This window comes from Tenrec ecaudatus, chromosome 8, assembly GCF_050624435.1.
Source record: "Tenrec ecaudatus isolate mTenEca1 chromosome 8, mTenEca1.hap1, whole genome shotgun sequence".
NCBI classification, from domain to species: domain Eukaryota; kingdom Metazoa; phylum Chordata; class Mammalia; order Afrosoricida; family Tenrecidae; genus Tenrec; species Tenrec ecaudatus.
In genome coordinates, this window is record NC_134537.1 from 40,631,387 (window position 1) to 40,656,917 (window position 25,531).

General features: G+C 60.4%; 1 protein-coding gene across 12 annotated transcripts in view; it reads left to right on the top strand.

The window, feature by feature from the left end:
- The window catches only part of TNK2 (tyrosine kinase non receptor 2), a 41,935-nt gene extending 17,723 nt beyond the window's left edge, over positions 1-24,212 (top strand). For 3 of the 12 annotated variants that reach the window (XM_075556276.1, XM_075556274.1, XM_075556270.1), the window contains exons 2-15: positions 4,878-5,058; positions 6,089-6,159; positions 7,922-8,176; positions 9,170-9,322; positions 9,693-9,970; positions 11,781-11,907; positions 12,181-12,327; positions 12,446-12,540; positions 17,273-17,467; positions 19,639-19,730; positions 20,885-22,233; positions 22,326-22,421; positions 22,550-22,677; positions 23,469-24,212. In XM_075556276.1, coding sequence (XP_075412391.1) covers positions 4,896-5,058; positions 6,089-6,159; positions 7,922-8,176; positions 9,170-9,322; positions 9,693-9,970; positions 11,781-11,907; positions 12,181-12,327; positions 12,446-12,540; positions 17,273-17,467; positions 19,639-19,730; positions 20,885-22,233; positions 22,326-22,421; positions 22,550-22,677; positions 23,469-23,475 — 3,156 coding nt within the window. In that variant the 5' untranslated portion in view covers positions 4,878-4,895 and the 3' untranslated portion in view covers positions 23,476-24,212. Of the gene's footprint in view, positions 1-1,483; positions 1,850-4,877; positions 5,059-6,088; positions 6,160-7,921; positions 8,177-9,169; positions 9,323-9,692; positions 9,971-11,780; positions 11,908-12,180; positions 12,328-12,445; positions 12,541-17,272; positions 17,468-19,638; positions 19,731-20,884; positions 22,234-22,325; positions 22,422-22,549; positions 22,678-23,468 lie in introns of those variants that run through there. The other 9 variants (XM_075556272.1, XM_075556267.1, XM_075556268.1 and 6 more) reach the window with 9 other exon arrangements.
- Positions 24,213-25,531: the final 1,319 nt, after the last annotated feature.

The following is a 25,531-nucleotide window of genomic DNA, read 5'->3' on the forward strand; positions in this document are numbered from 1 at the left end:
CATCTCTCTGGGTGGTTAGAATTCGGCACCTGGCCATCTTGCACTGGAGTAACCCTGGTTAAACTGTCCTCTGGAAGCTTGGTCCTTAGGCCTCCTGCAGGGTGGTATCTGATGGTGTAGTGGGGAGGTTGCAGGCTTTTTCTTCTTAGTTGTGGGTATGGCCTGAAAACATTTGGGGCAAAATCAACTCTAGTGTGGCCTCAGCCTGACCTTTGTTTGCCCTTGGCCTGCCCTTTAGCTCTGGGCTCAGCCCCCAGACCGATGACATATTTGAAATAAGGAGGCTGCATCCCAGCTCCAGAGCATGGATGGTGGTAGGGGGCTGACTGCTGAAGTGTTATCCCCACCCTAGGGGTCAGTGGAGACCTGGCTGTCAATCATTAAGTCAGCATCAGGGACCATGAGCCCTGAGGGCCCCCCCCCCCAAGGAAAGCCTGGGATGCAAGGACAGGTTCCAGCTACTTACACCCCCCTCCCCCACCCCACCCCACCCCCAGCCAGCTGCGGCCTCCTGCACCGCTGCCAGCTGGACGGGGACAAGAGAGCAGTGTGCAAGAAATGGGGGCTCCCAGGCATGGAGGGGCTGGAGGACTTCCTGCAGCTGTCAGGTGTGTCTGGGGGCTGCAGCCGGGGGATGTCAAAGCAGCTGGCCCTTTGAGAAGGAGCAGAGGGAGTGCTTGTCAGCTCTAGGAACCTGGGGGCCCATTGGGGCTTTGGGGGTCTCTTGGTTCCCCCTAAGTTGGGAGTGTTGATTTGTGTGTGGAATGACAGAGAGACAGAGATCCTACAGCTCAGGGATGGCTTCCTGGCGGGGAATTGGGACAGGCTTGTTTTCAGGGGGCTTTGGATCTTTCCCAGATGGCCTGGAGAGGCCATGCACCGGGTGTGTGGGCAGCAGACAAGGCAACCCCAGGGGAGGTGGAGATCTCTTCCCCCCCTTTCTTGGCTGGACCGCCCCGCTCTGGCGGGCTGCCGGCCCCTATTTCCGTCGGGCACCAGGGTAACAGGGCCACATTAGGGTCTGAGCCAGGAGACGCCCAGCCAAGGCTGGGGTGGGTGGGGGAGGGTCTCCAAAGGGCCTGCATGCAGGCTTCAGGGCCCACTTTCTGGGTCCCAAGCCCCTGGCTCAGGCTATGTTCTAACCTCTACAATCCTAAAAGAGTCTGTGGGGGTGGGGGTGGTGTTTGCAGGCCCCCTTTTGTGTATTGCTACTCCATTCACATAGCACCCGCTCCCAAATCCCAGGCATTGTCTACAGGGGTGGGGGCTGGGGTGGGAGCCAGAGACAGGGGGCCTTGTGTTTGGGGAGGCAGGGGGCCAGTGCGGGTGGCCGGGAGGAAGAACTCCCCCCACCCCCCCATTCCTGCCGCCCTCTTGGCAGTGATTCAGAAAGGTCCTTTTTCAGCCAGTGTCAGAGCTGTGCTACTGGGTGGGAGGGCAGGGAGGGCGGACAGGCGGGTGGGGGAGCCCTGGAGCAGGGCTGGAGCTGTGGCCACTGCACTGGAGAGGAGCTGGAGGAGCAGGACAGAGTCGGGCTGCAGCTAGGAGAGAGCTAACCTGCCCTCTGAGACCAACCAGCTTGCTTCCAGCTGGGCTTCCCACAGCAACAAAGCAACAAGAGGCCGCCCATTCTTCTGCCCCATTGCCCACCCCCTGCGGGGCCCCTGGGGCCGATTCCTCTGAGCAAACCCGCATTGAGGCCTCTGCTTCTCCACGGCCAGGCGGCCTCTGGGTCTGAGCCTCAGTGGCCCCGGCCTCCAGCTCCGTGGAGATGCCGGCAGCCCGTCGGTTCCCTGGCCTTGAGCTCTCCTTCCCTCTTCTGGCCAGACTGCGCCGACGCCTGTACACAGTGAGTGGGGGACTGGGGGTGGCTGAGGGGACAGTCCAGTGAGGCCTGGACCCAGCGGCCTCTCCCACTAGCAGCTGTGTGCTTGTTGGCAAGTGTGACGGAAGTGTGCACAGGGGCAGGTCAAGTGTGTGCGTGCACACGCCGGCCACGAGAGGGGCACGCTCCAGGCACACAGGATGCATCCTTGCTCTCTCCTAGTCCAGCGTGGGCAGGGCTGGAGACACTGAGAGCCGAGGGAACTTGGGTGGGGCTGGTGGGAATGACTCGTCAGGGTTGCCCAGGGCTCTGTGGCAGAGACAAGCCTCGGACCCTTACCCCTCCTGGGACCCCAGTGTTCTTCCCAGTCTTCCCACACCCCACCCTCTGTCCAGGCAGCCCCACGCCCCTAGGGCAGTTCCCAGCTGAGCAGGGGAGGACAAACCAGACTGTGCTCCCTAAATAGTTTCCGGGAGGGACCCTTGGGGTTTCCCCTTTCCTGACCAAGCAGGGCTGGGGAGCGGCTGCCTCCTGCCCCAGAGGAGAGGAGCGCTGGCGGGCCTGGCCCCCTGGGCTGGGGCAGCAGGCTGCTCTCCCTGGTGGGTTAGGAGCCCACGCCTCAGGTGATTTTGCTGCCGGGAGAGGCAGTGCTGGGCAAGGCCAGACCGTTAACAGAGTCAGCCTGGCGGGTGGTTTTCACCATGCACCTGTGGGGCTTGCTTCTGGAAAGAATAGCAGCCCGCCCACTTCGCCCCCAAGGGTGTAACATGGTTCTGTGGACGATAAACGAGTCAGTGCAGCTAAACACTTAGAGCTGTGTCGGTGTACGTCCTGATCTAAGCTGAAGTATTAGACTTCGTTGTTGTTGTTCCTCCTTTTAAATCAACAGAAACGCGACCTGTCAGTAAACCCTGGGTGTGTGTATGTGGGAGGGGGGTGACCAGCTCTAATATGAAGGCGGGTGACGCAATGGAAGATCACGGGTGACCTGCCACGTCATCTGTCACTGCTGGGACATGGCCACACCAGATGACATGATGAAGCTACCTTAGTCAGGTGCTAAGACCTCAGGTAGCCCCCACACACCCCAAAGGTGATGGCCGCACATGCCAACTGGAGGGGAGCTTTGAAACAAGAGAGGGTGCTGTCTTTATATGACATTTTCCCCTCCACGTGCCGAACAATTTTTGTCAAGTTGTGAACAGAAAGCAAGGTTTGGTGTGTGTCTGGTCCCCATCCCCCCGAGTCCCAGCCCCCGTTCACATGGCAGTTGGATTCCAGGAAAATGCCTCAGCACAGTGCTTTCCTGCTCCTGTGGAAATGGAGCCAGGTTCGAGGTCGGGGTGGCCACAGAGCAGCCCGCGGAAGCCAGAGCCTGCCTGGGGAAGGCAGCGATCTGCCTGGGGGCAGCACAAGTGTCTCCCGCTCACAGAGATCGAGTGAAAGGAGGCATGACTGCACCTGTCAAGCTGGAAAACTTGGGAGACCTGGAAAAGCAGGGCAGCCCCGTGGCATTCCGGCTGTCACGGGCGCCACTTCATGAAGGGACCAGCTTGTGTGGCTGTCCTGCAACGACAGGTCTCAGCTACCGTCCACGTCTGAATGCCACTCCTAGTTGCTACCATGTGGATTGCCACTCCTTGCAGCGCCCCCACATGCTTGCCGGGCTGGAACGGGGCACTGTAGAGTCCCAATGGCCAATTGTCCGTGGATCCGCAGGCCTTTCTCCCAAAGCAGCTGCAGATGGGCTTGAGCCTCAGCCTTCCAGAGAGCAGCCGCTGAGCACGTTTACCAGTGGCAGTTCCCAGGGACTCCTATGCTGCAGCCCCCAAACTTTGTGACAGCTGACATGCCCCTCTCAGGCTGGACAACCCTCTTAAAGGTGCAGCATTGGGTCGGAAGATCAGCCATCTGGTCCGGGCCCTTGGTGGTAGAGCCTGGCTTGAACAGAGACTTTCTAATCCCAATTGGTCACTCCGTGTTCTGCCCTGGGCTGCCCGAGACAGTCTGAACTCCTGGCACCACTGGCAGGATGTCTGGGAACTGTGGGGGCAGAGGACTCACACTGGGCCTGGCCTGTGAGCGCCTGCCCCGCTCAGTGCAGGGTGTGAGGAGACTCAGGCACAAGACCACCTCTGAGTGGTGGAGAAGGGGCATCTCCTGGTCTTTTTCTTCTTGTCATTTGCTCAGTCACACTTGAACAGGGGTCCTGGGCTGGCCTTTGGAAGCCCTCAGTGCTGAGAAGTCTTCCTCGGCCTCTAGTGACCTGGGCTGCTTAGTGATGAGGGTTCCACTGGTCTATTTCTCTGAGAAACAGAGCGTGTTGGACAGAGGTCACTCACTGGTGGCTCATTGGCTGACAGTGGCCTAAGATGTGTTTGGTTTGGCCAGCCCCGGTGCGTGTTTGTGTGTGTGCGTGAGAGAGAGAGAGAGAGAGAGGTTTGACTGATAAGTGACTACAAGGACGGAATCAGTAACGTGTGAAATTTGGAGTGGAAACAGAGTCTGCAAGGCTAAGTGCAGGCTGGTGGCAGCTGGCTTGGGGAAGGGTTGCTTGGTGACTGTGCAGAAAGAATACCCTTTGGATTTTTTGTCCTCAATATCGACTCCTCTCAATGGCTGGCTTGCAATTACGCAAGCATTGCACTGCCTTCAGGTGGGCGAGTCAGAGGCCAGCCTCTCCGGCTGTGTGTGCTTGCACGGCTAGGTGACTGAGTGGCTGTGGGGGGAGGCTCTCTTGAGAGCGGGTGGAGCCCAGGTAGGCTCATCTGGCCCAGAGCTCTGGTCCTGGAGGCCGTAGGGTGACACCTGACTCCCGACCCCTGGGCCGGAGCTTCATCCCAGCCGCCCAAAGTCTGGCCTGTCACAGTGGTATGGGGGTGCCAGGTTCCTGGGCAGATGTTTTGGGAAAGAGCAAAAGGCAGCTTGAGCCCTTGTAGACAACAGCACCTTGGGATGTGGGTGAGCCCAGGGCATCTGGGGCAGGGTCCCCCATAGCTCCGTGTATCCTGCGGCCTCTGAGCCTTCCCACCCCCGGCCTGTCACCCCACAGAGGCTGGGGAGCAGCAGCATGCAGCCGGAGGAGGGCACTGGCTGGCTGTTGGAGCTGCTGTCTGAGGTGCAGCTGCAGCAGTACTTCCTGCGACTGCGCGACGACCTCAACGTGACCCGCTTGTCCCACTTTGAGTACGTCAAGAATGAAGACCTGGAGAAGATCGGCATGGGCCGGCCCGGTAAGTGGGATGTCAGCCTTGTTTGTCCCCTCCCCACTGACCCTCTACTGCCTGTGCCTGCAAGACTGGGGGCTTCCCTTGGGGCGGGCCGCTGAGCATGGTGGGAGGGCCTGGTACGCACAGAGAGCAGCCTGGGCCCGTGAAGGGGACTGGAGCAGCGCAGGCTGGTTCGCTGAAAGCTGGGGCACGCGGGATTCCTTCCATGCCACTTTGGGATCCTGCAGACATTTGTGGGGTGTATTGCTGCCCTTTCCCCCCCCCCCTGATGGGCCTAGGATTCAGCCTATTCTGTGCATCGTTCTGAGCACCAGGCGTCAACATCCGAGATCTGTGTGGAGAAGGGAAGATACCCTGCCAGCCCGCCCCAAGTGGCTTGTTAATTTTCTCATTGCCTCTGTCTACTCAGCCCTGTAGTGTCCTTTGTTATCAGTCAAGAGTTGAATCAAAGGCAGAGGATCTGGTTTGTCTCTGTCTGTCCCTCTGTCTTCTCCTCTCCCAGCCTCTCGCGTGCACAGAGTTCTCCAGTGCACGCTGAGCTTGTTTCTTACATGTGCATTTGCCTGCAGTATCTGCACGTCAGCACTCCCTTTAGGACCGTAGAGTCCAATGGTTTGCTGGGCATAAGACCCGCTAGGCAGCCTTGTGCCCAATTAGAGACTGACCCATATTACTTTCTGGCCAGGATAGTTAAGCCTGGTGCTGACAGCTTAAGCAAATTATATAAGAGAAAACCAAAAAACCCAGAAAATTCTTACTTGTGCCCTTGATTTTACCAAGAGCTGGGTGCAGACCATGCCTGTTCAGCTTTGGTGGGTAGGCCAGGCCCCTCCATCCAGCAAGGGGACTACAGCCTCAGAGTGGAATGCCCTGGACTTCTGGTTACAGACGCCCCTGGCTGTTCAGGATTGGTGTCATTGCTGCCACTGTCTGAGGCAGTGCCCAGTGGTGAGCCCAGCTCTGTTGGGTGGGCAGTAACAGCCCTGGGGAGTGAGGCCATGCTGATCACCCTGGGCTTCCCCTGACCTTGCAGGCCAGCGGCGGCTGTGGGAGGCGGTGAAGAGGAGGAAGGCCATGTGCAAGCGCAAGTCCTGGATGAGCAAGGTGGGTGGACGCCGGTGGGATGGCAGGGGCAGAGCTACGGCACACCCCCACGTCCATCCTAGGAAACCTCCCTTGCCACTGGGCAGGCCTAATCTCCCCATGCTCCCCTCCCATTCTGTCCAGGCCTCCCTGCTCCGGGTCTTATCGGGCTGGGCAATTGCAGAACTGCCTGGCTGAGTGTCACCTCTGCCCGAGACTGACACTGAGCTGCTGTTTGCAGAGCACACAGCTCTGCCTCTGGCCCTCTGGGGTCAACAGCAGACCTGGCTGGCCAGCCAGCCTTCACTTGAGCCCTAGCTCTGCTTGAAGAGTGGACCCTCCTTCCCCCACTCTCTCCAGTGGTCATCTGGCCCAGTCCACAGCTTCCTCTGCACAGCCTACCCCCTCCCCAGCCTCTGCCCTAATTTAGCTCTCTGGTGTGAGTTCCTGGCCTGACTCAGTGGAACTGTGCCCATTGTCTGGGAGACAATGAGAGAGGAAGTACGCCAGCCAGCCAGGGAGGACCTTCCTTTCCCCACTTCTGGCAGGGGGCTGGGGCCTGGGGGGGATGGGGGGGCAGAACAGATGGGCAGGGATTGGGCATCTCAGTCTGCCTGGTGGCAGTCCAGGCAAAGGGGCTGTCTGTCTCCTGAGAGCCTGTGGCCTCTTCTGGGGACACTGTCCTGGTCCTTTGCCCGGGTTTTAGGAAAGGGCGCGCGTGCTTGGCGGGTGAAGGCGGGGAGAGGAGCCCCTTGTGTGCTGTGCAGGGCAGCAGGGCTGCCTGCCCAGGCTGTCAGTAAGCCTCTGTAGGCTCCCGCCATTCCCTCACAGCCTGATGACAGTCCCTCCCTGCAGGGATGGCTCTGAAGAGCCCTGTGAGCTGGACTGTCCCAACATGTGTAAAGGATTCCAATTTGGGGGGTGGGGGTGGAGACACACCGAGAGCCAAGGCCAGAAGATGCCCTCTGGTTACATGGCCCCCAACCCATGCAGAGAAGGCCCTGCCAGCCTTGGGGGTACCTGGTGGGGGTAAACTGGGCAGAGTCTGAAGCCTGAAGGGCAAGCTCTGGGTGCCCCAGGGAAGTGGCCATGTCAGACTGTAGGGCCTGCTCTGACCAGCTAGGCCGCTCTCCTACTCCTTGACCTCTGTCCCCATCCTCTGCAGCCCAGGCCTCAGAGTGCCACCCACCCCCCCACCCCCCCAGCTATAGGCGCCCCTCCAAAAGCCCAGCTGTCTTCCCAGGCTCTTCCCCAGCAAGGACTAAGCTGCGTGTGTGACACACACTCTCTCTCTAACCTCAGACTAAAATTATCCCTCTCCTGAGTAGGATAAAGGAGAGCTGACTCCCTAGGAAGGGTGGAGACAGACAGCACCAAATGGTCACCCCAGAGAAGGGGCCAGGGCTAAAACTGGACAGGGCGGTGTTTGTAGAGGCCCCTCGGACTCTGCTCCATCTACGAGGACCGGGGCTGGCGTCTGCTGAGCGAGGAGGGGGCAGGGGGGGCCACACACAGGAAGGGAGGGGTGGGCAGAGGGCTGGTGGAGACACTTACGTCACCTGCCCGGATGGGGATGGGGCGGGTGTACAGGCTGTAGTGGCCTGTCCCTGACCCGGTGGTGGCTGCAGGCGAGGGTGTGGGTTCTGGTTTGGGGTGTGGCCTGCAGGGAGTGTAGGTCCCTAGGCTGGCTGCCCTCGGCCCCTCAGCAAAGCTAGGGTTCATCTGAGGATGGCAGGTGGGCTGAGCAGGACAGGCAGGGCTGTGACTGGCTGTGGGGCCTCAGGCTCCCCTCTGGCCCCGGGCTGCCTTCACACAGGTGTTCAGTGGGAAGCGGTTGGAGGCTGAGTTCCCTCCTCATCACTCTCAGAGCACCTTCCGAAAAGCCTCGCCCACCCCTGGGGACCCTGCAGGGGAGGGGCGCCTGCTGAGCCTCACCTGCCTCATCGGGGAGAAGGACCTGCGCCTCTTGGAGAAGCTGGGGGACGGCTCCTTTGGCGTGGTGCGCAGGGGCGAGTGGGACGCCCCCTCAGGGAAGACGGTGAGTGCCGGCCTGGGGCCTGAGGGGTGGGACGTGCGCTGGTGGTCAGTGCTAGTGAGGTGTTGTGACATGTGACCCCGAGGGGCCTTGAACAAGCAAGCTGCTGGCCAGGGCAGGTGCAGTCTCTGTGTCTGCTCTCCAGCAAGGTCCCGGCCTCTGAGTTTCTGCTCCGGCATGGTCTTCATGTGGCCTGGCCTAGCTCTTCCCATGTCAGCTCTGCTTGCTTAGGAATCTCTCTTCTTATTTCACAAAAGACACCCCGCACTGATCTTGACCCCCTTCCCCTCTAAGTACGACTGTGACCACAGGCGGCTGGCTGAGAGCTTCGGGTTCACAACACAGGTTCAGCCCTTCACAGACAGACCCAGAGAGACTGGCAGGGCCCTTTCCCTGCTGGGGTGGGATTGGGACGGGGCCGGTCCCCTTTGCTCGGGAGCCGTGCTTTGCACATTTCTTCTTTCCTCTTTCAGTCCTGGAAGTAATAGTGCTCCTACAGGTTGGGAAACTTAAAAACAAGAAAGAATTCAAATTGCCTGTCATTCCCACCCCCCACCCACCCCCGCCTCAAGTATTTTCTTGAGTTTGCGGCCTCAGATACATTATACTCAAGAGTGGTCCGGAGAGTGGTGACGCCTGCTCGGCTCCCCCAGGGCCCCTCCAGAGATGGAAATAAGGCACCCCCACCCCTAGCCCCACAAAAGTTCTGGCTTCTCTCACCATTGGTTACTTTTTCCCCTTGGGATTAGATTTCAACCCTTTTCCTTCGACACTAAAAACATTCTTTTAACACTCTGTTTTATTATATTACATTGACACTTCTTCACCTTGAGAATCCCCTCAGCAAGGGAGATGCAGGCAGTGCCCCCGGGTGGGTGGACAGCCGGTTAAACCTGGGCACTGAGCCTCCCAGTGACTGGAACCTGGATCTTTGAGCCGAACTGGGGGAGGGGTGGACTGGTCACAGAGTCAGGACCTGTCCTGACTCCCCTGCAGGTGAGCGTGGCTGTGAAGTGCCTGAAGCCGGATGTACTGAGCCAGCCAGAGGCCATGGACGACTTCATCCGGGAGGTCAATGCCATGCACTCGCTTGACCACCGCAACCTCATTCGCCTCTATGGGGTGGTACTCACGCCGCCCATGAAGATGGTGAGTGCTGCTGGGAGGGGTGAGGGCTAGCCCCGCCCCCTGTGCCTCACTTGGCCCCCAGAACCTTATTTGATCCCCAATCCGATATGACCAGAGAGTGAGTCAGCTCAGCCCAGCACCATGTGTCCACTGGCACGTGTGCCCAGTTCGGGGTCTTGGCAGCAAACGGCGCCCCTAGGAGGGGCCGGCCCTTGAGGTTCATCTTTGGGATAGCTAGCCTGAGCCTTTGGGGGCTGCTGTGCTCCACACCCCAGTTTCCCACAGAAAGGATCTGCCTGGAAGAGGAAGCCCAGCCAGGGGACATGTGGGGCCTGGGTACCGTGAAGGGGGCTGATCTGACGTGCCCCTGCGGCTCCCACTGTGGCTTCAGGTGACAGAGCTGGCACCACTGGGCTCGCTGCTGGACCGACTGCGCAAGCACCAGGGCCACTTCCTCCTGGGGACTCTGAGCCGCTACGCCGTGCAGGTGGCTGAGGGCATGGGCTACCTAGAGTCCAAGCGCTTCATTCACCGTGACCTGGCCGCCCGCAACCTGCTGCTGGCCACCCGGGACCTGGTCAAGATCGGGGACTTTGGGCTGATGCGCGCCCTGCCCCAGAATGACGACCACTACGTCATGCAGGAGCACCGCAAGGTGCCCTTCGCCTGGTGAGGGCAGGTGCTGCTGCTGCACAGGGCCTGGGTCTACCCAATCCCCGCCCAGCTCTGGGCCTCAGAGCTCCCTGGACTTCTGCCCTGCACAGCCTTGCCCCTGCTTTTGCCATCAGGAAGCCTCCAGGGTCCCTGTCTGGGTCTCAGGGATAAGAGCCCTTGGAAAGGGCTGTGGACTCAGGTGGACAGCATTCAAAGGCTTCTGGGGGTTCCGTCTTTAGGACCAAATCAGAAACGTGGGGAAGTTAGCCCAACCGAGTCCAGGTAGAACCAGCAGCAGGCAGGGCCTTGTAGACGGTGGTTTGGGGTGCCCCCACCTCTTGTACTGGTACCTGGCCCTGCCCTGCCCTTTCCTGAGACCATCATGGCCCCATGGCACCCGTAGGGGGGTGGTTTCCCTGCTTTGGGGTTGGGGACTGGTTCTGTTCTATTTGCCAGCACAGTGGTTTGGGGGCACCCTCAGCACTGGGTTGTAGAGTCTCCCTGGTTAGTAATGGACTTTATTTGGAAGGGGCCCTGGATTATGCCTGCTGACCTGGAGTAATTAATAGCACCCCTTCTGCACTCAGCTTCCTGGTTTGGGGTGGTAAATTAATAAGTTCCCTTGAAATTTTTTTTTAATCGTTGTACTAGGGGGTCATACAGCTCCTATGACAATCCATACATACATCAATTGTGTATAGCACATTTATACATTCACTGCCCTCATCCTTCTCAAAACATTTGCTCTCCACTTAAGGCCTCGGCATCAGCTCCTCATTTTCCCCCTCCCTCCCGCTCCCCGCCCTCACGAGCCCTTGATAATTTATAAATTATTTCTGTTGCCGTTGAGAATATCCACAGCAAAAACCTAAGCCAGTTCGAGTTTCCAGTGGCGGAGAGTGTGCTTGTCAAGCTAGTGTGGCCCTTCCCCTCCTGTTCTGGGTGCTTTGTTCTCTAGGAACAGGGGCTCCACCCTGACGCTCCTCTCTGATCATCCCAGTCGAACCCAAGAAGATGGTTCTGAAAGGAACCTAGTGCTCCAGGCAGACATCCCTTACTAGCTAATGCTAAATTACTGTTGGGTTTGAAGGTTAGTTAGGGGGCTCTTTTGGAGGAAGGATTAAAAGTTATCTCAGGGTAGTCACTCGAAACTGTGGTGTCCGTGATAATGTGGCGTCCTCCATTTCCCCCTTTTGTTCAGGACAGCGCTGTAGAACACTTGCTGTCCGGCCACCTTTCTGCTGCAGCCCTTGTCTGCCCTGGGAGGGTGGTGTTCGAGTCACTTCAGGGCCCCTAGTCTCTTGAGTGGCAGGGCCAGCTCCGGTCACAGAGAGATCTTTGTATCTGCCTCCAGGGCACCTCAGCTCACTGGAAGATCCCTTTCCTAGTCCCACCCCTCACCCAGGAAGGCACCCCAGAGGGAGTGTGGTGGTGCTGGGTGAAGCCTGTGGAGTAGTTTCTACACATTGGGGTTCGTGCCCAAGCCCTAGCCAACTTCCCCACCCACTCCTTGTCCCAGGGCCCTCCCACCGCCCCACCCTTAGCCCAATCAGAAGCCTCCTAACCTTGCCCTGCTCCACCAGACCCAGTGCCACACCGCCCCTCTCCCAGCCCAGGCTGTATTTCAACAGAAGGCCCAACTGACCTTCTGCCTCTATGCATCTGTATGATCCAGGGACCACCCCTGCCCACTGCACCCACTCTCTGGGGCCTGCAACTGAGTCTGGCACGCAGAGGGAGCGGCAACGGTGACTGAATGGGCTGGTGCAGGTGGTCTAACAGGCCTCTGTTTGTGTGGCCATACGCCCCCTCCCCTCACCGCCAGGTGTGCGCCAGAGAGCCTGAAGACACGCACCTTCTCCCATGCCAGCGACACCTGGATGTTTGGGGTGACGCTGTGGGAGATGTTCACCTATGGCCAGGAGCCCTGGATTGGTCTCAATGGCAGTCAGGTGAGGCACTGGGGGCATGCTCCTTATAGAGTGGGGGCAGGGAACGGGGTAGTTCCCAGCCTGGCCTTTTGTGGTTGTTGGCTCTTAACTGGTCCCAGGTCCCAGTCCCCTCCAGTCCCCAACCCCATGCCCAGAGTTGGACAGCTGAGATAGGGGACTGCCACAGTGTTCCCAGGGAAACAGCCAGAAGCTGCTGGAGGGAAGGTGGGCAGTGAAGCACCAGGTGCCCTGCTGGCCCTCTGACTCTGCAGCACCCTCCCACCCCCACCCCAGATCCTGCATAAGATCGATAAGGAGGGCGAGCGCCTGCCCCGGCCTGAGGACTGTCCCCAGGACATCTACAACGTCATGGCCCAGTGCTGGGCTCACAAGCCAGAGGACAGACCTACTTTCGTGGCCTTGAGGGACTTCCTCCTGGAGGTGAGGGCAGGGCTGCCCCCCCCAGGAGCTGGGTGTCCAGGAAAAGGGAGGGATCACCCCGTCTTCATGGGGGACCCTAGGCTCAGGCCAGATGGCCGGTGACCTGTCTTGCCCCCAGGCTCAGCCCACGGACATGCGGGCCCTTCAGGACTTCGAGGAAGCGGACAAGCTGCACATCCAGATGAATGACGTCATCACCGTCATCGAGGGAAGGTAGGGTGGCGCTGGCCAGGAAGGAGGGAGGCCAGGCCCGGGTCTGCTGCCAGCCTGCACGTTTCCTCGTCTGGCCCCGCCTCATTGCCCTGCGCCCCTGGGCCCAGCCCTGGCTGTGTGGGGCAGGGCCAGACCGCCATCATGGTTGGGGCTGGCCTGGCCTCGGGGCCGGCAGAGAAGCGAGGAGGGACTTGGGGCAGGATGGCTTGGGAGCTCCCGAACATTCCGGCCCTGGCCCTCCCCCCCCCTCCCACCTGGCTCCGAACTATTGACTCTGGGAGGGCCTGCGCCAGCCCCACCCTCTTCCTGCGGGTGATGGGGGACCTCTCTTCCCGGGAGCCCTCTCTGCTGCTCTGGTTCCTGGACGCCCTCCGCCCTCCGGGGTGCCCCCACCCCAGCCTCCCCTCCCCTGCCCACTCGGTTCCCCGCCCCTCCCGCCCCCACACGGCGCACACGCGTCCGCCTGCTGCAGCATCTCCCTGAGTCACCGCACCTCAACCTGCCGCCGCCGCCGCCCTCCTGCCCGCCGGCCCGCCCCTGTTATCTGATCCCTGGTGTCGGAGGAACTGGTTGGGGCAGGGGTGAGGTATCTTTGGGGCAGGGGGTGAGCCCTGAGACAGGAAGAGAGGGTGAGGCCCAGAAAACGCCCGCACCACGCTGCTCCCCCTACCCGGACGGGCAAGCACTGGGCAGAAGGGAAGGGGGCTGCCTCGCTCAGCCTTTTCTCCCCAGACTTCAAGTTGGGGGCCTGTGGCCCGCGCTTAACCCTTGAGTCTCCAGGGAGAGCTGGCGAAAGAGGCTCCCTCCCCCCACCTCCCCACCCCTCTGCGGGCCTGAGTCCAAACCAAGCGACAGGAGCCCCACCAGCGCCCGCTCCTGGCTCCGTGAGGCCAGGGAACCCACACTTGGGGCCCAGGGGATGAGGCTGACACACCCTGCCAACACATGGCCCGGAGACGGGCTTCTTATGGGGTTAGGGGGGGCGGTGAAGTGTGGGTGGTGGTGCAGGAGAGCAGAAAGCTGCTGAAGGGAGGCCTGGGAGAGGCGGTGGGTTTGGAGCCGAGGCACGATGCTCCGGGGAGCTTGTGGAAGTAGAAAGATTAGGGGTGCGGGTCCTGGGGCATGGGGTGGGCAGAGTGGCTGCTCCTGCTCTCCTGGGAGCCCCTGGGCCAAGCAGCACTCCCTGGGGCCAACAGGGCACTCCATGTTTAGGGTGTGTGACCAGCTGGCGCCTACACCCCAGGTCACAGCCAGACAGCCAGAGCTGAGGCGGCAGTGGTGGGTGGGCAGAGGAGCCGCGCCCCCTAGGGCCTCCCAGGCCAGGGGAGGCCCCAGGGCGGGCCGGCCCCACCCTTCCGTCACAGCCTCCACTTGGCCCCAACTTCTGGCTGCAGTCTCTCCCTGCCAGCAGTGTGAGCCCCTGCGGCCACCAGTGCGACTGGGACCACAGCACCTGCCCTTGGTCCCTGCAGTCACTTGCTTGGGTGCCGGGAGGTGAGGGCACGAGGTGTGCAAGCCGGTGAGGAGTTGTGGGGTGGTGTTGGGGACCCAAGCTGTAGCTCTGTACCCTTCTTCCACATCCCCGATAAGGGGTGTGTGCTTGGCTGACTCCATCTCTGGTATTTTTTTTGGGGGGGGGGTGTCCATCTGCCTGTCTGTGTGTCTGAGCCTGGCTCTCCACGTCTGTGTTCTGCTCAGCCTGGAGTTCCTTCTGCTTCCAGCGTGTCTGTTCCTGGAGCAGTCTAGGTGACTCCGGGCTGAGTGCTCCCCAGGGTTCAGCAGTGGCTTTGGGAGGACGGCCCCCAGGTGACCATGAGCTCTCCACAGGGAAGCAGAACTGGCCTTTGGTGGGAGAACCCAACCAAACCACCCACTGCTGGCAAGTCAGTTCTGACTCAAGACACCCAGAGTGGTTCTGAGGCTGTGCATCTGCACTGAAGCAGACAGCCTCAGCTTTCCCCCACAGAGTGGCCAGTGGGTTTGAACCGTTGACTCTGTAGTTAGTGGTCCAACCTGTGTCCAACACCACTCACAATGCTCAGTTCCAAACTCATTGCCACTGAGTGGGTTCTGACCCACAGCGGCGCCCTAGGACAGGTAGGCTTGCCCTGAGGCTTCCTGAGGTTAAAATCCTAACAGGAGCAGAACGCTGAGTGCTGGGTTCAAACTGCTGGCCTTGGAACTCACACCGCCCACCACCTCTTATCTCCTTCCTTTAGTGAAGAGGTGGGGAGGGGGAAACTAAGCCGAACCCACTGCCACTAGGTCAATTTTGACTTATAATGATCCTATAGAACAGGGTAGAACTCTCCCCCTGTGGCTTTACTCCTGTAAAGATTTATATCCTCCATCCCACAAGGCTGGAACTCCTTACAGAAGTAGAAAGTCTCATCTTTCTTCCATGGTGTTACTGGTGGCTTTGAACTGCTGACCTTGCAGTGAGCAGCCCAACATGTAACCCATTATGCCACCAGAGCTCCTTGAGAAGGGGGCAGGGTATTAAAACTCCATTGGGGGCCCTGGTCCTAGTAGCCTCCTGCTGTGTGCTTGTGCATGCGTGTGTGTGTGTGTGTGTGCGCGCGCGTGCACCTGTGTGTGTGTGTTGAGCCAGAATTTTGTGTGTGTGTGTGTGTGTGTGTGTTGTGTTGAGCCAGAATTTATCACTGGGCCAGGGCTAAGGGCTACTTAGTAGCCAGGGCTACTTCCAGAACTGGGGTTACTTCAGCCAGCTCTCTGCTCAGGCCTCAGTTTCCCATTTTGTCCACCTCTTCTTGTCTGGACACTGTTGGGACATCTGAAGGGCGGCAGGAAATATGAGTCTCAGGCTGGGCCCTCTTCTTACTCCCCCGGGACACCCCATCTGTCTCTGCTTCCATGACTGCCGGATGGTGTGCCTGGCAGTGCCATGGAGACCGGGTCTGTTCATGGAGGGGGAGGGGGATGACCAGACCAGTCTCAATTCCCGGTCCCACAGGGGATGCAGGGGCAGAGAGATGCAGAGAGAGTTGGGTCTGAGCTTTGAAGGGCGTGCTGCTTCTGGGTATACTTGGGGTGTCATTCCCACAGGGCCTCTCATGAACTCCCTTCCCTCCTCCCCCCCCCCAGAGTTAGCATGTTCTCTTCTCAGCAGGGTTCCGGGGGCTGTGTGTGAAGGAGGGTGGTCTGGGTGCTCCCTTTGCTCCCACAGATGGGTGCAGAGGAGGTGGTGCTGGGCCAAGGGGAAGGCAGAGAGGAGGGCCTTGTGCCGGCCTGACCATGCCTGGGTCTGCGTGCACAGGGAGGAGTGGGCACAGCTGAGGGGGGACCAGGTCCTGGACACCAGCTCAATCTGCGCCCAGCATGGCGTCTCCACCTCAGCCTCGGCATTCCCACCGGAGTTAATGAGCATCCCGGAAGGTCCAAGGTCTAGGCCCTGGGTGGGTGTCTGGGCGGAAGGGGAAGGTCCGGCTGGTGGAGCCGGAGGTGGGGAGAATGCCTTGGGGCCAGGTGTACACACACACACACACACACACACACACCCCACCCCCCACCACCACCACCACCTGCACCCCCACCCCGCTGGCCCTTGAGCTCCGAGATAGTGCTCTCTTTGCTCCCTGGCCGGACCCTCCTCTTGTCAGGTGTTGTCCTCTTCTTCCTTCCTTCCCACTTGGGGGCTGCTGGTAATCACAGGCCGGCTGTGTCCGGGATGGGTGCCCCTGTTTACGAGGAGATGGACCCCTGCCCTTGCTGGCCACTGCCGCAGCAGGAGGCGACATCACCCCCCCACCCATGCTGGTGCAAGTGTCCTCCAGCATCGCCCCAGGCCTTCCCCATGGTTGCACTTCAGAGCTCCCAGTGGAGTTACATGTGGGGGCTGGCAGCAAGGGTATGGAACAGCAGCATGTGGCGGGCACCACTTGGGCCTGAGGTCCTCTGTCCCCATCATCAAAGAAACAGTACCTCACAGCCTCCCTGGCTTTCTCCACTCCTCCCCCATGCCATCCCGACCCTGGCCCAGGGTCTTGGGTTAGATACTGTGCCCAGCTGGGGACCTGGGCCCCACAGCAAAGGGCCTGGCTCTCTCTCTGGACTGTTTTACCAGAGAGCAGCTCCCCAGGAGCCCCTGGGGGTACAGTCAGCTAGTGTGCTCCTTGGCTGACTGCAGGGTTGGAGGGTCAATCCCACCCAGAGGCACCTGGGAAGAAAGTCCTGGAGCTTGCCTTCTGAAACCCCGTGGGTCCCCTGAGGCAGGCCTGCTCCATGACAGTGAATTCTGGGCTTCCTTCCTGGGAAGGGTGGGTGGGGGGGTCCTGCAACCTCGCCAGAGGTATGGTGGGAAGCCTGGGAGAGGAGACACCCGCACCAGGGAGGGAGACCTTGGGCTGCCCAGAGCTGCCCACACGTGCCGGTCTGCACAGAGGAGGCGGATGATAGCCGGAGGGCTGGGCCCCAAAGCCCACTGCTGAGGCCCAGGGGCTCCCGCATCTCAAAACTGGACTGAAATGTGAAATTGATGTGTGTCCTGAGTTGGCTTGATCTCTGCCCACGGGCAGGTTCTGTGTCCTCACGTGTAAGCTGTAGGCATAACTGACCTGCCTGCCATCGCCCACACCAGGCCCAGGGTGGCTGCCAGGAGGTGGTGGGCTGATGCTCCTGCACCCTGAGTCCTCACGCTTCCCTTCTGCAGAGGCGGCGGATGTGAGCAGGTCCCCATCCCCGCCCAGGGCTCACTGTCGCCTCTCTCATGCAGGGCTGAGAATTACTGGTGGCGTGGGCAGAACACACGGACGCTGTGTGTGGGGCCTTTCCCTCGCAATGTGGTGACCTCCGTGGCAGGCCTGTCAGCGCAGGACATCAGCCAGCCGCTGCAGAACAGCTTCATCCACACAGGGCATGGGGACAGTGACCCCCGCCACTGCTGGGGCTTCCCAGACAAGATCGACGAGTGAGTGCTGCCTGTGGCCGGGCCCCAGGCCTGGGGCTCCCCACTCTTGGTATCATCACCCCACTTTCTCCCCAGCCTCACTCTGGCCATTCTCCTCTCCTGGCACACTGCCTGTCCCTCAGGGGCTGGTGGGCAAGTCTCTGAACTTCTGAGGCTTGGTTTCTTCATCTGTAAGGTGGGCTGTGAGGATCCAGCTCTCTGGGGGAGACTGGCTGGTGCCTTCCTGGTGCTGGCTTCTGAGAGACACCCCTCTGCTGGTCTACCTCTTCCCAAGTCCACCTTCCCAGATCCTGTGAGCCTGGAGTCCACGGCTGCCTTTCCACAGGTTGGACGCCAAGGTCGTCCATTCCAGAAGCGCCTAGCCCCAGTTCTACCAACGTGGGCAGCAAGAGGCCCTCCCAAGGCAGGGACCTTGGGAGCACAGGGTGCCCTGGGCCGACCTGAGAACTCCCATGCACTGCTTATCAGCATCCCACCTCACCCCACCATCCCCACTCCTGACCCCCCCTGAGGCCCTCGGGAGGTCTGCTCCCACTACCCCACCCTGACGGCAGCCTGCCTCCTATCCACCAGCAGCAGCTTCCGTTTCTTCCCCTCTCCTGATGCCTTGGAATCTGGTGAGATAGGGGTTCTGTGTGGGGTTGCTAACAGCAAGGTCAGCAGTTCGAAACCAGCAGCTGCTCTTCGTGAAAGAAAGACGAGGCTTTCTCCTCCCATAAAGCCTCAGACACTGAAGCCCACGGGACCATTCTACCTATAGGGTTGTTGTGAGTCAGCAGCGACTCGGTGGCAGTGAGTTTGGAGCCCAGGCCTGTCCTGTGGGCCCTCGCAGTTCTTTGGGCTTAAGGACCACTGTCCTGAGGGGTGGGTTGGGTTTGAACTGTGTCACAGCGCACCCATGGACTTGGGGGGCCCACAGGCAGAAGGACACTTCTGCTGTGGGATAAGGGTCTCTCTGTCTTCCCCTCCCTCTGCAAGCCCCCAGCCCCACCCCCACCTGCTGTCTCTTCCCTCATCTCTGAGCACCCTTCAGTTCCTGAAGACCACACTCTGCTGCAGGGAGGGATATGGCGGGGGTATAGATGCCGGGGCTGGGATGATCCTCCCCCCCTGGACACCGGAGTCTGGAGAGGTAGCCTCTGTCTGGGTCAGGCGGAGGCGGGAGTGGACTGTGTCCTTAGCCAGAGCCCCTGTGAGTGAAGCGGGTTCTGTGTTGGTGTGGCCACCCCACCTGGCGCAGTGCCCGGGCGGGGGCCGAGGCTTGTTTAAAGGACAGGCTGAGATCATCGGGGCACCTGTGCTCCTGGAGCACTGGGAGAGGAATTAGTCACTTCCTGTGTGCCCCGCCCCAGGGACCCACCTTGAACTCCAAGTGCCAGGCCTCCGGACCTCTGCTGGCCCCTGACCTCTGCAGCCTTCTCTGGCTGGCCCCTCTGGACCCCCGGTTTTACAGGGAAGGCATGGCAAAGCGGAGCCCTTACCCACCGGGACACAGAGAGGGGTGGGGGCCGGGTGGGGGTGGAGGGTGGGGCAGGTGTCTCTTGCCTCGAAGAACTTTTGAAGGCCGTGGAGAACAGGGCGAGTGTTTAGATGCCTTCCAGAGGAGGCCCCATGCCCTCTGCCCCGCTCCCCAGCCCTGCCCCATTCCACCCGCCCTGAATCAGCCCCCGTGACTAATCTCAGATACTGACAGTTGGGCAGGGGTGAGGGCAATCAGGAGCAATGTGGGCAGGGAGGGAGCCACCTCTGCTCCCAGCCCAGGCCCTGTACCTCTGGCTGTGGGGCACAAGGGTACCTTGCCCACCCTGATGGCTGCCTCTGCCTAGCCCTCCCAGCAGGCATGGCAGAGACATTGGATCACTGGGAGGTGGGGGAGCCTTGGGAGGACCCACTCTGCCCTGTGGGGTGGGTCTGGAGCCCCTGCAGCCTCCGCTCTGCAGCCTGGGGTGGGGTCTCCGGCCTCTCTCCACCTGATGCCAGCAGCAGCGGGGCAGGCTTGCCACTTAGCCTCCTGTCCGATGAAGGCCTTTGTCAGTATGGTCCCTGGACCCCTTCCAGATTCCGTTGGCTGCCTGGCCCTGGGGACCAGCCCAGAGTCTCTGCAGGGGGCTTCCTCCAGCCAGCCTAGCCTGCTGCTGTGTCCTCTGACCCGGCTCTCTGCCCGCACACAGGCTGTATCTGGGGAACCCCATGGACCCTCCGGACCTGCTAAGTGTGGAGCTGAGCACCTCCCGACCCACCCAGCACCTTGGAAGGGTGAAAAGTAAGCTCTCACAACTCCCTGGGGTCCCCGCTTCTTTGGCTACCCAGGAAGGGGGCAGCAGGGGACAGCTGTGTCCCTGGCTCCTGCTCGCGTGGGGTGGAAGGAAGGCGAGCGGCAGCTGTATCCGCCGAGGTGGGCACTCTCGGCCAGGCCCATCTCGGCCCCCTCCCCGCCCTCCTTGCCTGTGCCTTGCCCAGATCCTGGCTTTCCTCACTTCCCCCTGATCCCGCTTTCCTCGCCCGAGCCAAAGCTACCCCCGGGCCTCACCAGGCCAGGAGCCTCATGCCATCCGGACCCTGTGCCTGCCCTTCTGGAGCTCTGGCCCCATCCTGCCCGCTCCCTCTGCTGCCTCCCATTGGCTGCGGGGTTTGTACATTCATCAGCCATTCACCACTCTCTCTCTCTGTCTGCCTTTCTCCACCTCTGCCCGCCCTTGCCTCCTGTCTGCCTCTGTCTCCCCATCCTCTGTCATCCTCCTCCTGTCTCGTCTGCATGGCCCGTCTCACAGGGGAGCCTCCACCGCGCCCTCCTCAGCCCGCCATCTTCACGCAGAGTAAGTGGGGCTGTGCCGGATGCCTTGGCTCCCGCTCCCTCTCTCCTCTCCTCTCTCCTCTCCTCCCAGAAGGTACAGAGCCTGGCAACCAGTTGGGCCCAGTTGGCAGTGTGTGCTCTGAGCTTTGCTGCTGACCTAGCCCAGCAGGCCTGCCTCCCGCTTCGTGGCCCCGAGACCCGGGGCTCCCAGAGCCTGCCCTGGCACCAGCTTGGCCTGCTCTGCCACTCTGCCCCTGGGGCATGGAGAGGCCCGTCTCCCTGGACAGTGGGGACTGCCTGTACCTGCACTAGTGGTGTGCGTGGGGCGTTACTAACCAGGGGCCCAGGGAGGGGCTCTGTGGGTTTGTGGTGGTGGAGGGGCCTCGAGGCAGGCGAGGGTGAGTGTGCTTGCTCCCATGGTGGTGGCAGGAGCCCCCAGCCCAGGCCAGCGCTGACCACACCCCAGACGTGCGCCTGGTGAATTCAGTGGTGCTGCCTTTGGAGGAGCAGGGTTGGAGAGTTGGTGGGAGGTGCCGGCTTCCTTCTCCACTCCTGCCCGCCCCCTCCCTTGCCACCACCTGACTGTCCTCCCTGCTGGGGTGTCCCTTTCCTTTCCGTCATAGAGCCAACCTACGACCCTGTGAGCGAGGACCAAGACCCCCTGTGCAGCGACTTCAGGAGGCCAGGCCTGCGCAAGCCCAGCCTGCCCAGAGGGCTGTGGCTAGGGAAGCCGTCCGCCCGGGTGCCGGGCACCAAGGCCGGCCGTGGCGGCGGGGGCGAGGTCACACTAATCGACTTCGGAGAGGAGCCCGTGACCCCAGCCCCACCACCCTGTGCCCTCTCCCTGGCACAGCTAGCCATGGATGCCTGCTCCCTGCTGGACAAGACCCCGCCCCAGAGTCCCACGCGGGCACTGCCCCGGCCCCTGCATCCTACGCCGGTGGTGGATTGGGACGCTCGCCCCCTGCCCCCGCCGCCCGCCTACGACGACGTGGCCCAAGACGAAGATGACTTTGAGGTCTGCTCCATCAATAGCACTCTGGTGGGCATGGGGGTCTCTGCTGGGCCCAGCCAAGGCGAGACCAATTACGCCTTCGTGCCTGAGCAGGTGGGGCGACCCCCACCCCTGGAGGACAACCTGTTCCTTCCGCCCCAGGGTGGGGGCAAGCCACCCAGTTCGGCCCAGACAGCGGAGATCTTCCAGGCCCTGCAGCAGGAGTGCATGCGGCAGCTGCAGGTGCCCCCCGGCTCACTGGCCCCCTCGCCCAGCCCACCGGGTGACGACAAGCCCCAGGTGCCACCCCGTGTGCCCATCCCCCCACGGCCCACACGCCCACGAGGGGAGCTGTCTCCAGAGCCCTCTGTGGAGGAGGAAATGGGACGGTGGCCTGAACCTGCTTCTCCTCCCCGGGTTCCCCCTCGGGAGCCCCTGTCCCCGCAAGACTCCAGGACCCCTAGCCCCCTGGTACCACCTGGCAGCTCCCCGCTGACATTCCGCCTCTCAAGCTCACCGGGGAAGACCATGCCCACGACTCAGAGCTTTGCCTCCGACCCCAAGTACGCCACACCCCAGGTGATACAGGCCCCTGGTCCTCGGGCTGGCCCCTGCATCTTGCCCATCGTCCGAGACGGCAAAAAGATCAGCAGCACCCACTACTACCTGCTGCCCGAGCGCCCGCCCTACCTGGAGCGGTACCAGCGCTACCTGCAGGAGGCCCAGAGTCCCGAAGATCCGGCCCCCCTGCCTGTGCCCCTGCTGCTGCCACCCCCCAGCACCCCGGCGCCCGCTGCCCCCACTGCCACTGTTCGACCTATGCCTCAGGCCGCTCCAGACCCCAAAGCCAACTTCTCCACCAACAACAGCAACCCAGGGGCCGGCCTGCAATCCCTGAGGGCTGCTGCCCGGCTGCCACAGAGGGGCTGTCCTGGGGACGGACCAGAGGCTGGACAGCCTGCAGACAAGATCCAGATGGTGAGCGCCAGGCCTGGCTGCATGCAGGGTGGACAAGGCTAGGGGGGCCCCCAGATGGGTCCACATGGTGCTGATGGGGTGGGTGTGCCCAGCTGCAGGCCATGGTGCATGGGGTCACTACTGAGGAGTGCCAGGCTGCCCTACAGAGCCACGGCTGGAGTGTGCAGAGGGCCGCCCAGTATCTGAAGGTACCACCACCACCTCCTGCCTGCTCTGGCATTTAGGGACCCTGAAGGCTGGTTCTGCCACCCCCATCCCTGTCCCCTGGCCCTGCCCACACCCAGTGTGCCCCACAATGCCGCCCTTTGCCCTGCAGGTGGAGCAGCTCTTTGGGCTGGGTCTGCGGCCGAGGGGTGAGTGCCACAAAGTGCTGGAGATGTTCGACTGGAACCTGGAACAAGCGGGCTGCCACCTCGTGGGCTCCTGCAGCCCCACCCACCACAAGTGAGCGAGCCCACCCTGCCCCTCTGCCCGGCCAGGAGGGCTGCACACGCACCCCAGCTGGTGGGAGGGAGGGCACCCATCTCGAGGAGCCAGCAGGTTCTTTAGGCCTGGAGGTTTCCGTTCTTGGCCACAGTCGGAGTGAGAATTTGGAGCCCTCCAGGTTGAAAACGCTGCTTCCTACCACGGTCCACGTGGGCCGCAGTTAGTCCCGTCTAAACAAAGGGCTCTCACCTCTTCTGGTCTTCCTTCAGGCCAAAGCATAACAGAAATTAAAATTATAATGGTAAAAAGAGTGACCAGCTCCCACCCCCAAATTCATTTTACTTCCTTTCTGCGAGCTTTAAAGCGCGCGTGTGTAAACAGCAGACTGTAAACACATACGTGGAGTCCTGATCAAGTCAAAGAGCAGGGAGCAGGGTCAGACAGGTACGCGGTTTGAGAGTCGGCAGCCTGCATGCCCACCCCCACCCCGCACGTGACCCTGGGCAGTGCTCCCTGTTCCTGGATGGGGCTGCCTGTCACCCAAGAGCCGGCACACCCCACTGAACATCTGTTAGGCGCCGTCTCTGGCGCTTCTATGAAGTTACAGCCGGATAAGCTTAGGCGTCGCGGTAGCGCCCTCCACCCCAACACTCTTAATGCTCTATTGTTTGATTGAAAAGGGCGCGGAGGACATCCCAGGATGATACATTCCAAAGGTATTGGCCAGAGCGACAGCAGAAGGCACGCTGCCCTCTAGTGCAGCGAGCCGGCTGACCAAGGCCGTGTGCTTCTTGTTCCCCACTCTTCAGGCGCTGAGCCAGAGGGCCTTCCGAAGGGATCACTGGAGCCCACCCATCCCGCAAGGGTGGGGTGATGTCCCGCCGGGCCTGGAGGACTTGTGGGCAGAAGGAGGTCACGGCAGCAGGGACCGGGAGCCCCACCTGCCCGCCCCCACTGCCGCCTTGCGTGCTTGTGCAGCCTTGGCGCCTCCGGGTAGGAGGGAGCCCCGTGCAGGCAGGTCTAGGGGCCGCCTAAACAGGCCCTGCTGGCAGACCTGCCTTGGGCTCCAGCACATGGCAGTGACTGGAGTGGTGTCCCTGGCTCTGCCCAGGGAACCAGACTGAAGGGTAGCCAGGCGTGCCCTACGAAGGGAGGGTGTGTAGGCTGCCGAGGAAGGAAAGAGGACCCATCCCCTGCAGGCCATCCCGAAGACGGACGGCCCCTTCTCCAGGGTCTTGGTCAGCATGCAGCTTAGGCCTCCTGTGGACATGCCGTGCTGGCTGGTCTTAGTAGCATGTGCCTGGAAGTAGCCCGAAGCGGCTCAGGAACAGAGACCAGGTGCCAGGCCACTCTGGCAGGGACCAGGGCCCCAGGCCCCAGGTTGGAAGGAGACCAAGGGGGCAGCTGCCCTGGAAGAGTACCAGGGCTTCCTCTGACCCCAGCTCTGCCCCTGCGCTGTTCCATGTTTCCACCAGCCTCGTCGCCAAAGTTGCTGCCCCGGCTATTGATTCCCGCTTCTTCCAGAGAATAAAACTGGTGTCTATTTTACGTTACAGCTTGGTCCGGGTCTGTTTCTTTTCATCTTGGTCAGCCGCTTGAACACTTTGCAAAGCTCTCTAAGCCATGTGGCCCGGCTGCCGGCTTGCAGCACCGGTGGAGGCACGGGGAGGGAGTGCAGGGGTGGGAGGTCTGACTCGTGCTTGACGGAACCACTGACCCTCACGGCCCATGAGTTTTGCTCCCCAGGAGAATGGCCAGAAATGAACTCGATGAGCTGCAGCAAACCCCAAACTTTAGTGACTAAGAGAGCTTCCTATATGAATTAGTTTTTAACTTACCATATATACTCGAATATGAGCCAACCCGAGTATAAGCCGAGGTACCTAATTATTACCTGGGAAACCAGGAACACTGATTGACTCAAGTATAAGCCTAGGGTGGGAAATGCAGAAGCTATTGGTGAGTTTCAATAAAACAAATGAAAATAAAATTACTAAAAATTGAGACATCAGTGGGGTCATGTATTTAAAAATTTATTTTAAATCAAAAACATAAATAAAAGGACAAGTCATTTAACATTAGTAAACCAGCACAGTCAGTGGAAAATAGGTTCAACAAAAACAATAAGGTATCAACAATGATACCTGAAGAGTGCTATTCCTTGAGCTCAATCAGCAACCAAGCTAAACTGTAAAGAGTTAAAATCCTTCAGAACTGGATCCCTCATCATCATCCGTATCCCAATGCAGAGCTTCAGCTGGTGTGAGGTCATCATAGACGCTGTCCTCACTGAGATCGCCATCATCACCATCACTGCTGTCATTTTCATACAAAGCGCAGTCTTCACTGCCATCCATAGCATTACTAATACTACATTTCTGGAAGGCACATCACACCACGTCTTCTGGAATGTCTTCCCATGCATCTCGTACCCTCTTTGCTATTAACTCTATGTCAGGCTTCCTAAGATTTCCTCCTTATGTTAGTCGGGCTTGACCAGATGACATCCATTCATGTCACATCCTTCGCACACCGTCTTTAAAAGACTTATTCAAAGATACACGTCATAGGACGGCTCTGATTGGTTAGATGTGAGTAAACAAACATTCAAAGCCCTGCAGTGTCAGCGGGGCTTTGAATGAACAGCAGAGAAACGGCAATCACCCGAGATAATGGGCGCTCATCCCATTACCTCGGGTGGGGTGGGGGGACAGCGAGATGTTACACCTCGCTGGGGTACCACTGACCCGTGTATAAACCGAACCAGTTTTTCAGCACATTTTTTGTACTGAAAAACTCGGCTTATACATGAGTATATACGGTATTTTAACTGAATCAGATATTTACATGGCTCCAAATTCTAGGTAGGGAC